This window comes from Lottia gigantea, assembly GCF_000327385.1.
Source record: "Lottia gigantea unplaced genomic scaffold LOTGIsca_55, whole genome shotgun sequence".
Taxonomy (NCBI): Eukaryota; Metazoa; Mollusca; class Gastropoda; family Lottiidae; genus Lottia; species Lottia gigantea.
The window spans coordinates 1,195,685-1,209,505 of record NW_008709889.1 but is presented as its reverse complement, the minus strand read 5'-3'; the positions used below and the strand labels follow the sequence as shown (position 1 = coordinate 1,209,505).

The 13,821-nt window shown below is 31.6% G+C and overlaps 1 protein-coding gene across 1 annotated transcript in view; it reads left to right on the top strand.

Moving 5' to 3' along the window:
* Positions 1–10,976: 10,976 nt before the first annotated feature.
* LOTGIDRAFT_126759 (hypothetical protein) overlaps positions 10,977–13,821 on the top strand; it is a gene marked incomplete at both ends in the record, with an annotated part of 18,399 nt that continues 15,554 nt past the window's right edge. Inside the window, 3 exons of the mRNA XM_009063089.1 lie at positions 10,977–11,379; positions 11,981–12,259; positions 12,499–12,613. Coding sequence (XP_009061337.1) covers positions 10,977–11,379; positions 11,981–12,259; positions 12,499–12,613 — 797 coding nt within the window. The remainder of the gene's footprint in view (positions 11,380–11,980; positions 12,260–12,498; positions 12,614–13,821) is intronic.

Sequence of the window (13,821 nt, the reverse complement as noted above, 5' to 3'; positions counted from 1 at the left end):
TACAGAGTACAAATATCTTATTGTATAATCTTATATTTTAAATAAATATTTACACGACTGTATCTTTGACAAATGGTTATTCTGGAACTTTAAAGTTTTGATCGAAATATACTTACCGTGGAGTCCAAAATATCCCCAAGCTGAAAGAAGCAAAAGTTTAAGCATGATTATTAACAGGACAGCAAAAATTTGAACACGGCTGGGAGTAATTTTGAACACAAAATTGGTCAATTTGTGTTACTACCAAACTACTTTTATAGTCCCCGGGATGTATTTATGTAACTTGTTCTATACATACATAATGTTCCTTTCAGATTTTTACTTTTACGAATTGTTTAACGGTTAAATTTTAGGATTGACTTGGCACATTATTTTAATGTGTAATGGACCAACCACAGAACGGAACTTTGAGATAACAGTCCGGACAAAGGAAAGGTTTTTTATATTATTCGTTTGTACATATCTTCCGACTTGAATTTTAACAAATTCAGCATCGATGCGTATTTTTCATGTTTTCGTTTGTCCACTTTTCTATAGACAACAAATTGTTTGTAAGATTAGGGTGCGCTTGATATAAAATGTTATGGCAAAGAGGCGTGATTAACGTTGATTTAACCAAGGTTTCGAAATCTCTTAATATTCACTTACTTGCTGAAGTGCTTCTAGACTGGATTTGCGTACTATTGTCTGATTGTTGTTGGTTGTTGTAAGGTGTTTGTTGATTATAGAAAGTTGTTTGCTGGTTTCCAAATGTTGTTGGCTGGTACCCATATGTGGTTTGCTGATATCCAAATGGTGTTTGTTGATAACCATAAGTTGTTGATGAATAAAAAGGTGGTGTTTGCGGGTAGAGCGGTATTGGTCCATTCTGCGGTGTGGACAGCAATTTGAATAACAAAAATATGATGCTAAGTTCCAGCTGTAGGGAATCGAGAATTTCATAATTAGTAATCCTTTGTAGGTCGTATTCTGATGGAAGCATAGAAAAATCGCTGAAAGGATACAAATCCATTTTAGTGTACCGCAGACTTCACAGTGAGCACCACATAGACTGAAAGACGAAATTATGGAAAAGCTTATATGGGGATTTGAAGGGAATAAGTATAAATGTGCGGATAAACGAGACTCCACATTAAGAGTGGGATAACATGATTTAAAGAGTGTTTATTTGAGCGTGTATGTAGACGTGTAGGCAACAAAGCATAAAAAAGATGGTCTTTGTTACTTTAACTTATCTGAAGCCGGCGTGCCTTGAACTTCATTTAATGACGCAAATATGATGGCATTTTTGATATTTTTAGAATCTAATCTTTATGTTTGTATATTTCCAGCCTCGTGTCTCTTTGAAAAATTGAGATTTATTTTGATGACACCCGAATGGGTCTCATTGTAAGCACTACTTCATTGGTCACACATTTGCTGTAAGAACACCTATTAAAAAACTAATGCGGATTGCTTCATAGGTAGTATGTAAGCTCCAGATTTATTATGATTTTGTGATGTCAATTTTTCTATTAATGCAAATGGAGGGAGTAATCTTTCTTTTAATACTATTTAGTACGGCTATGACATAGATACTTCAAAATATACTCCCCATCTTAGTTAATATTAGGCCTACCACTTTAAAATAATTAATTAGAACTTTAAATTCTCTTCGTTTACTAGTCAGCGATTGAGTACACAAAAATACTAAAAATAGTCTCAAGATTGACTTTTTTGTGGATCAACTTGTTCAACCTAAGGTAAAATTATTTTCTTTGTGTAAAATATATTTTTTTCCGTTAATATTTCCGTCTGTTTTTAAATGTAAAATTAACAACGTAAGCCAAGCCTTTAACCACGAGTAATTATTGGTTTTGCCTATAAGTTTAATTTAAATAATGGTGAATCGGTAGGCGATTCACTAAGCAGTAAGATATGAATTTATAGAAAATTGAAAAAGGGGGAGGGCAGATTAAGGCCCAAGCTTTAACCTACTTCACTTAGATGCCTATAACTTTCAAACAAATTAAAATACAGAACCAGATGTCTTGTATCGGGCTCTTTCTTCAGGACCCTACACTTGATTTGGCAACATTCGGGTGCATGTCAATGAGGTTTGGACAAAAAACGTCAAAATCCATAAATGGTAACCGATCAAAACCGATGTCGAAAATGAGTAGAAAATACTTATGTTAGTTCGGTTTCTATATTTGCGATATTCCTGTAGAATTTTGGATATTTGTCAATTTAATAAAACCGAGGCCATCTTTAAGTTCGTTTGAAATTCAAATGACTTGTTATTTTTTTAAAACTTTGGGTTTCCTTAACACGTGACATAAAAAGTTCTGAAAAAGCAGTTCATGTGACACGGTACTGATATTTATATAGATTTGTGTAGACTACATACGAGGTGATTTTATACTATACATGCATTAAATAATCGTGGATTTGGCATGATGGAATTTCGGATACTGTACAATTTCTTTCATGGTGTCCTGTGTGAGTGATTTTATTATGTATTTTTGCATGTTTGGTATGATATATTATACATTATATATAGAGTGTATATATAATGGAACGAATTAAAATTGAAATGACTCAGGCTATCACGTGACTTGTTATATATTATATAACTTATTATGTTATTATGTAACTTGCAAAATGCCAGCTAGAAATTTAAAACGTGTTTTTCCAAATCAAACACTTTGCTACAGCTGCGCTGTAATTCAATTCTAGGAAATCCATCCACTGCAATTAATTAGAGCATATTAGAAAAATAGGTAAGTGAAAATAAGCTATAAGTTTTTTACAATGCTTTCTTTTGCATAATTTCTTTGAAAGAAAACGTACTCAATTATCACAGAACGTGATGTTTATATAACAGTTATATATAGCTAGACTTATTTTGGGTGAATATAGGGAAGTTAGTGAACATGACAACTCCATTCAATGAACTCTATCATACGGTGAGAGCTCATAAAGTAAGCATTGTGCTAGATGCTTTTAGATGATTTTACCACCATGATGCGAATTCTAAATTGATGTTGTTCATTCTACCTTCGCATTTAACATTTTTATCTCTCAGTGCTAAATATTGTACACAGACAACAACGTGTGTACCTAGAAATACATAGAATGCCACTAACAGAGATCAACAGAGAACTGTGAACAGAGATAACTAGTGCACTAATAACAGAGTCCAACAAATTATTGTTAGCAAAGACAACTTGAATACTAGTAACAGAAACTAACAAAGTATTGTTAGCAGAGATAACAAAAAAAGGAAGCCAACAAAGTACTAGTAACAGACATAAATGGGATACCATCAACAGATAACCGCAAAGTAATGTTAAACGATAATACCAGTAACAAGTAGTTCAACAGAGGCCAACAGGGATGACCAAACTACTAGTAACAGTAGCCAACACAATACAAAGTAAATTACCAGTAACAAAAACCTATAATGTATTGTTAACTGAGATAACCGGGGTGAAATATCTGGTAACAGGGTAGGTAGGGTCAGGGTTCTGAAGGTTGTAGAGATTCTCAAGAAGAGAAGTAAAATAAAGGATTTTCCGGGTTTTTTTGTAGTTAAAATTAAATTGAAATTTTTAAAAACCTCAGGAAGAGATCATTTTTTATTTTACTCAATATTTCTTTTAAATAATTATTATTTTTACATGTGGTATTTTTTACTGAAGCGTATTAGGGCCATTCATTTCTTCTTCTTTTTTTTTGAATTTTCAAGTTAGTATGTTGAATATTCAAGTTAGTATGTTGAATTTTCAAGTTGAATTTTCAAATTAGTATGTTGAATATTCAAGTTAGTATGTTGAATATTCAAGTTAGTATGTTGAATTTTCAAGTTAGTATGTTGAATATTCAAGTTAGTATGTTGAATTTTCAAGTTGAATTTTCAAATTAGTATGTTGAATTTTCAAGTTAGTAACTTGAATTTTCAAGATACTAACTTGAATTTTCAAGTTAGTATCTTGAATTTTCAAGCTAGTATGTTGAATTTCCAAGCTAGTATGTTGAATTTTCAAGCTAGTATCTTGAATTTAGTAACTTGAATTTTCAAGTTAGTATGTTGAATTTTCAAATTAGTAACTTGAATTTTCTTTAACATCTTAAATCTTAAATTCTCAGATGAGAGTACGTATGTTTGAAATACTCTGAATAATTTATTGAAATATTTAAATGAATACTATTGACCATGACAATTGAACTTACATGTGCATTAAAACTGTATTGAGAGACCACTCAAAGGAATAATCAAAAACGGTCTTCTACTGAGGTGGTTTCTTATGTATTGTTACTTAACCGAGGTACGGCAATTAAGATATTAATAAAACAGTTGTCTAATTCATTGGCAGTAAGGAATGCTGAACATGACACACATCTTGACCGTCCCAGGTAGTGGTAAGAGCGTCAACCTTAGAAACGGAAGGTTCGGTCCCAAGCCGCGACTTACAAAAAAGGTACTGGTATATAGCCCTTGTGCTTGGCGACTCAGCATAAAAGGGTAGTTCTAGGACGGCTCAGTGTCTGGACCTTGTGCCCTCATAAATGTGTCCGAATTACCTTGTACCCTCAATACTTTAACCAAATTAACTGGTTGTCTTACTGGGACAAAATACCGTGTGTCGTTATTACAGTGACCAAAAAAACCTTGTGCCCTTATATTACTATTACCAAAATACCTAGTGCCCGTATTACTCTGACCAAAATACCTTGTCCGTGTTAATCAGCATAGATAGAGCATAAATGTAGGACGGTTGATATAAGACACTTTTAGCTTACCTTTAGATACTATTCCGCAACTATTTACCAGGCACAGTTTCTGTTTAAAATGTGGTTGAATTTGCTCTAAACGTTTGGCGGGAGGTTGTTTATTATATTTGTATACAAGTTTCTATTATTAATATGGACGTGTGATATTCAATGGAATATGCATATATGTTGGCTTAATAGAGACATGTTTTTGTAAAGTTATAATATACAAGCGATTACAGCAAGGTTCACTTTACATCGGTAGAAAAGCATTCATGTTCAGAAAATCTCTCTATGGCCACATAAATTCATCGATATAATATATAGCTTCTTGTAACATGAATTAATCGATATTAAATATATACATGACATGAATAAGTCAAAATCAAATATCTGGCAACATGAATTATTCGATATTAAATACAGCTCTCTGGCAACATTAATCATTAAATATTGAAAATAGCGCTCTGGCAATATGATTTAATCAATATCACATAATATAACTCTCTTAAAAAATAAAAAGGTATCAAATATAGCCTCCTTTTAACACGAATCATTCGATATTAAATATAGCTCTCTTGTAACATGAATTAATCTATATTAAATATATACATGACATGAATAAGTCAAAATCAAATATAGCTCTCTGGCAACATAAATCATTAAATATTGCAAAATAGCGCTCTGGCAATATGATTTAATCAATATCACATATTATAGCTCTCTTATAAAATAAAAAGGTATCAAATATAGCTCCCTTGTAACACGAATTATTCGATATTAAATATAGCTCTCGCGCAACATCAATTATTCAATATTAAAAGATCTCCAGCAACATATATTATTCGATATTAAATATTGGTCTTTGGCAATATGAGTTATTCGATATCAAATATAGCTCTCTGGTAATATGAATTATTCGATATCAAATATAGCTCTTACAAAATGAGTAGCTTGCTAAAAAATATAGCTCTCTATAGCAACATAAATTATTCTATATCAAATAAAGTCCTCTTGCAACATGAATTATTCGATATTGAATATAGCTCTCTGGAAAGATGAATTATTCAATATATAAATTAGTTTCAAGCAACATGAATAAATCAGTATTTGATATAGCTCTTTGGCAGTTATTCGTTAATAAATTTAGCTCTCTAGCAACATGGATTATTCGATATTAAATATAGGTCTTTGGAAGTATGAGTTATTCGATATTAAATATAGCTCTCTGGTAATATGAATTATTCGATATCATATATAGCTCTCTTACGATATACGATAATACTTTGAACGGGAATAAACTATGTAGCTTACAGTGATATATTCTTTGCATGGTGGTATATATCCATCATATCATTGTAATTGGTAGATCCTAAAAGTGTATCATGAAATGGAAAATATAATCCTGTAGATTAAAATAAATATATATATATAATGTATGCTGATATATAAAATTCATGTGATGACTTATTTTGTAAAGTAACTTGTAGATAAATGCAAGTCATAAAGATTTGAACTAAATGACAGATAGGAACCCTGTTATCACTTGTTATCAGATATCAAATATAGAGGTTTTATAATGTCGGTATTATTGGTTCAATTGGCACGAGAGTCATGGGACAAGCATTGAAATAGATTAATTGAACCATGATTAGGGATTTTTTTTAGGTGCCCAACTTTTAATGCAAGTATTTTTGAATTTGTCCTTAATCTTAATCAAACCCGAATCGTTTGAAGCTTTCATAATACCTACTCTCTAACTACATTGAGCTTTAAATCGAATTAAATTTTCAACTGTAGGCCTATACCATTTGTCTTAGAACGTCTTCGGGTCTTGGAAATATAAGGTTCAGTGATTTTACATTTGAAATAGACACTGTGCTCCCAGAAAATTCTCGCGAAAATGACCTACTTTTTGGTCTGAAAATTCCCCTCAGTAATATGTTTACAAATAATTTTGAATTTTGAATTTGAAATTTGAATATTGAATATTGAATATTGAATATTGAATATTGAATATTGAATATTGAATTTCGAATTTCGAATTTCGAATTTGAAATTTGAATTTCGAATTTGAAAAAATAATATAGAATTTTGAATTTTGAATTTTGATTTTTGAATTTTGAATTTGAAATTTGAATTTGTAAAAATAATTTTGAATTTGAAAAAAATAATTTTGAATTTGAAAAAAAAATAGTTTCTAATTTATTTTTTATTTTTTGTGATTGTGAGAAAAGGGCTATATAAACAAGCCTGGTCACTCTGAGCATTGGTTTCTTATAGAGACTACATTTTATTAAGCGGCTGCATCGCCTCTTGTAGCTGGCAGCCAAACTTCGGAAAGGCCATATCCGGTCCCTTAACTGCCTTGAATAAAACGTCGAAAATTAACGATTACAATATATAACTCTATCCTCATGTGGTCATGACAATCAAATTTGCGGCACTGTGGGATCTTGGGGTGGGTCGGACGTGATGCACTAATGGTAAAAAGGGGCCGGGTAATATCACCATGAAATATGTTGCATGTGCCTGTAAAAAAGCAAGATTTCAGATTCTTGAAAAGCATAGGTAGTTTTGCATGAATTGGGTTTAATTCATCACTTTCCCAACTAATACCAGCTCACAAAATGTGTTACATAACTGTTCATGTTCGGGGAATTGAAACACAAGGTCAATGAGTCAAGGCAATTTTCTGGATGACATTTCTGGCAGGGAAGTGTGTTTCTGATTACGGAAATATTCCAAATTGATTAGTGATTTAAAGCTGATATATGAATTTGCTTTGACAAAATCGACAATTTCGATTTACCGACCACATGACAAAATGAATTGAAATGAAATGGAGTTTTACGTCCTACTTTTTTCACCCTTTCAGGCTAATGATGCAAGGCCATGGCCATACAGTGTGCAATAAGAGAAATTTTGCCAGGATAGCAGCATTAATTTTCTCTTATTTTCGATTTGCATCTTGCACAACCCTCGGTTTAATGTCCCATCCGCACAACTAGACGCCTTTTCCTCGCAGCCAGGGACAGCGGGTTGAAAAATCCGAAGGTATCCATGCCGGGATGGAACCCTGGACCTTCAGATTAGCAAAAACACCTCTAACATACTGAGCCAACGCGATTGTTATATGGACGTAGTACTTGAGTTTTAAACAGTTTTATTCAAAGCAATTAAGGGACCGGGCATTGGCTTTCCGAAGTTTGGCATCCAGCCGCAAGAGGCGATGCAGTCGCTTAATAAAATTGGCGTCTCCATAGAAAACCGTTTCAGTCAGAGTGACCAGGCTCGTTTGTATAGTATATATGGTCTTGAATACACCAGTCACTAAAATAGAAAATATATTAGAAATTATTTTTTTCAAATTCGAAATTATTTTTTCAAATTCAAAATTATTTTTTCAAATTTAATATTAAGATTTCAAATTCAATATTAAATTTTCAATTTCGAAATTAAGATTTCAAATTCAATATTTTTTTTTTCAAATTAGAAATTCAAAAATACCAAATCATGTCGTATTTGAGCTTCCATAGTTTAATCAGAGAGTAATTAGTAGGCTCCATATCTATCGGATCATTACCGTCTTTGCAATTTCGTTGGTAAATCGAAATTTGTTGATTTTTTATACAGATAATTTAAATATTCTTTTTTAATACATAAAATTCTTCTAAAAGAATAAATTTATTAATAACAAGCCAGGGAATGCAAGCGAAAATAAAAAAATAAAACTAGAAATCATGATATTCGATTGGCTACTGCACATGTGACCTTGACTTATGACCTGTAATTAATGTAATCCAAAATGGAGGCGATGTGAAGAAAAATCCGGTGTAGTTGTATAGTACAACATGGTGAGTACCGGTCATAACTTTATGATGTGAAATCACTTCTGTGAAAAGTTATGGATTCATTCCATCTCATCATATTTTAAGATTGGACATTGATTTCATTGAAAACAAGACTTGTTACCTTCACGAACAAACGTGCATGTGATGTGAATGTGGTATCGGTAGGCTAAGTAACAACAGTAGATCTACTGGTAAAGTAAAACATATGCTGTTGAATGACTTTCAATGTCAGAAATTGAAACTGCCCATTGGCCTAAATTGAATTTGCGAAAAAGCTATGTATTAACCATCCTCGATATTCAGTGATGTCTTCAATTTAAAGCCAAAACTGCACAAGAAGGACCAAAATGCAGATATCGTAGGCTTCAGATCGTTAATGAATATTGATAAGATACACACATTGTCATTGACTAAGATCCTGTTAAAAACATTTTGTTAGATCACATTATTCAAGATATATCTGCCGTGTCCATATTTCGATTTTGATACAAGTGTCAACTGTATGGTAGATATGGTAGGCCTATTTAGTATGCTACTAAATATATATTAAGCTTTTTTTTTTTTATTAAAATACCCCATGCTGCATTTTTGAAAAAAAGATCTTTATTCAAAAGAGCTAATCTTGTGTATTTTTGACTTGATATAAGCTTAAAACATTAATAAGTGGAATAGCAGTGATCTGTGTTGGTTACTTTGATGCTAGTAGAACAGATAATTTCAGATTATTATGATTTATCAAAGGACCATTCTGGGTTTTTTTTTCATAGGTTGAAAAAATCATTGTACCCTGAATGGCATTGCCCGTCTTCATTAGCCCACATGGTGCAGAAAAGTAGGATGTAAAACTCCATTCATTTCATTTAATTTTTCAAATTTATGAAAACTATATCAAAAAATCTATAGAGAAAATTGTCCCTAGCCTGGAAAAACCTGCCATTGATTTTTTAACACTAAAACTATTTGAAATGTAAACTTTTAAGCACTGGTACGTTATGCATTTTGGTAATATTGAGTGTTTATGAGGCCCGACCCCAAAACTGGTTTAAGCTGCTTACCGGTACTTAATAGTACACTTCGACTATTAGGCCTTTTAAAACTTATTCAGTTTGATCAAGTAGATATATAGATGTAAATAAGCTTATAGCACATTTTTGAAAAATATATATTATTAAATAATAATGAAAATTTGGCATACTGCCCCTTTAATTATTTACCTGTAATCCATCCAGATTGACCAGTAGTCACATGATTCTGGTAGTAATAGACGTGACATTTATAAATACCTCAGATAAAAACAACAACTTTGTAAGATTTCAAATAATTGGTAAACTTATAGTAATAGTAAGTGTCAGATGTATCTCTAATATGGCTCTTAAATTATGGACTATATTCAGGTTGCAATATATCATAATCATATGACAAACCAGAGGTACAGCAATTGATAATTTGATGAAGATTGTGCTGAAGTGGGCCATGGTATCTATTATCAAACTATTTGATGGCTAATCATGAATAACCTAGTAAGAATAGTTAAATATAGTTCACTCTCAGTGGGATACAGTGGAAAAATAACTTTATTTCTCATATTTTTAATAAACAATTAACTATTTCCTTATGGATATCAATTAACTGGTTAAAGGTGAACGTCATCTAAGGATTTATTTTGTTTACATATGGAGAGGAAATTTTTAACTAATTTATCCTAATTGCCTGTATCATAACTCAGTTTATTGTGGTAGTAGATAGAAATGATAATATTATTTTGTAATGAGTTGAATAGTGAAGGTCATCTTTTGTTGTCAACTTTTCAGCCAATGGTCTTGGTCTTTCACCAAACAATCTTAAATTAAGATTTTTTTGTCCAATTTATATTTTTATCCTATGTGTTTAAGCGAAACATTCACTAGATGTTTTAAGTAGAACCTGTATCACTGTTTTAGGAAAGTGGAATACTTGTGTAAAGGTATAAGCTTATTATAATTGATTACCTTTCTAAAGGCTATGACTGTTTCTCATAATGATCCTAGGAACAGTTTCTGGGAAATTAAACTTAAGATTGTTTTAAAATGTTCTAGTTATCTGATTTCTCAATCACCAAAATCTATTTTAAATTTAGTTGTACCAATCTTCAGATATTGATGCAGATCCTATTTTCAAAATACCAAGTGATAATGAATTTGTTTTAAACTAATAATCGGTATTATGAATATGAATAAACTATTAGATATTACTATAGTAATATATGTTTGGCTAATATTGCTCTGTTATTTTTCAGCAAAATTCTACGATTGAACAACCATCTGTTACATTTCTGTAACCCATGATAATAAATTCCCACCATTTTGGACCATCAAGTTGAAAATGAAAATGTCATTGGCACCTATCATATCAAACAATGCTACAAATGGAACATCTACTCAGATAGATTTTGATAATCTATACCCGGCTATTCTACAATGTTTTGTGATTATTTTATTTGGTTACATTGCTGGAAGAGTTGGCGTCATCACCAGTTCACAAGGGAAAGGGATCGGGGCATTTGTCTCCAAATTCTGCCTGCCAGCTCTGTTATTCCAAAACATGTGTCAACTAAAGTTTTCTGAAGTAAACTGGTATTTTTTGGGAAGTATTGTGATTGCCAAAACCTGTGTGTTCATTATCGTAGCAGTGATTACGTTGGTGGTGAAACGACCTCTAAATTTAGGATGTGCTGGACTCTATGCCATATTCTGTACTCAAAGTAATGATTTTGCTTTGGGCTACCCTATTTGTAAGTGTTTATTTTCTTTATTAGCCAAAAACAATTAGCTGATTTACTGATCAGTATAGATGTTTATTATTACTCTATTATTTATAATTAAATAGGCATTGATATATATTTATATATATATTATTATATGATCAAAGCTAACGGCCCATTGATGAAGTCTACAGAAATAATAAACATAAAGCATATATGATATCTTGATGGGCTGTATTTATTTCTATATATATATATCTAGGATAATGTGACGTATTGATAGTTATAGCTCAATTGTTTTTTTTTTTTTTTTGCGAGAACTTGACTTTCTTAGATATCCTTATGTATCCAAAAGTTGAAGTATATGCAGCCTCCTTATGCCCACTTTTAGACATTATTACATTTTCATCTGTATGTATATGTATGTTTTTTTATTCTACATTCTGGACTAGCAAAGTATATAGGAAGCCTTGATTTCATTTTAAATTGGCTTATCCAAAATATGCTTATAAGCTTCTATGACCTAATTTTTCTTAAGAATTCTTTAGAAATGAAAGTTTCTAACTTGTAATGACATTTTGAGATAAAGCTTCTGACAACAGCCTGATATATATATTATTGTATATTTCAGTACAAGCACTATATTCAGAAACAAACCCCAGTTATCTACAGTATATCTATCTCATAGCACCCATATCACTTGTGTTCTTAAATCCTATTGGTTTTACATTGATGGAAATCCACAACAATCAGCACAACCATAAACATTCTAATAAAGTAGTTATTTTTCATGTGTTCAAAGGAGTTGTCACCAATCCTATTGTATTTATGACAGCTATTGGAATTATAGGAAATGTTGTCTTTAAACAAAAAGTGCCATATATTATAGATGATATTTTACAAGTATTAGGTATGTAATTATTTTGATTATGAAGTCTGTTGAGTTTCCATGAGGTAGAGAATTTTTGATTTGTACATAGTGCCTGTGTGGCAGAATGGAGCTCCAAATGGTTCATGGCATTTCAGTATTTGTTTGTCCATAAAATAAAACAAATCTTGAATGTTTTTATTTTAATATTTAACATCACATATATATGACTTATTGGCTTTGAAGTATTTTTTGGAAATTTGATTGATATTTATTTTCAGGAAATGCATTTAGTGCCAGCGCTTTGTTTTATTTAGGATTAAATCTAGTGGGGAAATTAAAAGGACAACTAGGTATTGCTATGGTTGTACCTATCCTTTTAATTGCTGCCAAGTCGTAAGTACCATTGTTAAGTTTCTTTTATTATCTTTTATATTAAAAATTTTATCATCATAATTGTTACTTTGTCAACAAAGTTTCAATCTACTAACTTTAATGATTATAAAATTGGAAATTCATAGGGACATTCCCCTTGTTTGAGAAAGTTTCCATTATCAAAAATGTAAATTATACCTGAAAATTTTTTCTTATATCTATGTATCTCCTTGATCAACAAGATTTGATTAAAAATCGAGAGTTTTACTTGTTAATTAGGCAGTTTGACCTAGTTTTTGTGTTTGGCTTTATATATAATGGCTTTATATTTACAGCTTTCGACTTGAGTTCGCCGAATTGATTTGGTTATTGTGGGACTTTGCTTTCAGCAAAGTCCCAGTTTGTTATCGAAATGTCCATTCTTTTTTTTTTTTTTTTTTTTTTTTCGTTTCGTCCACACCTTCCCGAGCTTAGACTGCAGTAGTTGCAGCAACGTTTCAAATATCATAGACCTTCTATATAGGCGACGATGTGCATTAATATAAATTGGAACATTTTTGCAAAACCGGAAGTGCCACAGTTCAACATGTGCAAAAAAGTCGAAAAATCGGCTCTAGAAGGCGCATTTTTGCATCGATTTTCTTCGAGTTTTCATTTTTACAATCTACCTGTAATTTCTGACCTGATAGCACTTGAGAAATTACGAAATTCGAAAATTCGTCGCTCACTTTTTTCGATCAAATTTTTCGATTTTTTTGCAACTTTTTTGCTTTTGCATCGATTGACCTGAAATTTTAAATGCAAAGAGACTTCACTAATGTTAATAATATGATACAGTCAAATTTTGTACGTCATTTCCGATTTTCAACAGGAAAGCGACTGAACTTCAAATCTACTTCCGGTTGAATAACTTCCGGTGTAATTTATGTAGGTCAACAAAATTTGGCTGATCTTTAATTTTAAAATAAAATCCAGACCGGAAGTGATACTTTGGCCGCCATATTGAAAAAACACACTTTTGTAAAACTCAAAATGGGGCCTCAGGGTAAAAGTTGATATGCTCAAATTTGATGTGAATGTATTCTGCAATCGATTGCGCAAAAAACATTGGGAGCCGAATTTTGAATTTCGCTTCTGCTTTTTTTGCAACATCCGGTTGAAATTTTTTAAAGCTTTAAATGATCACACCATGTGACCTTGACCTTTGATGACCTTGACCTTCATAGGGT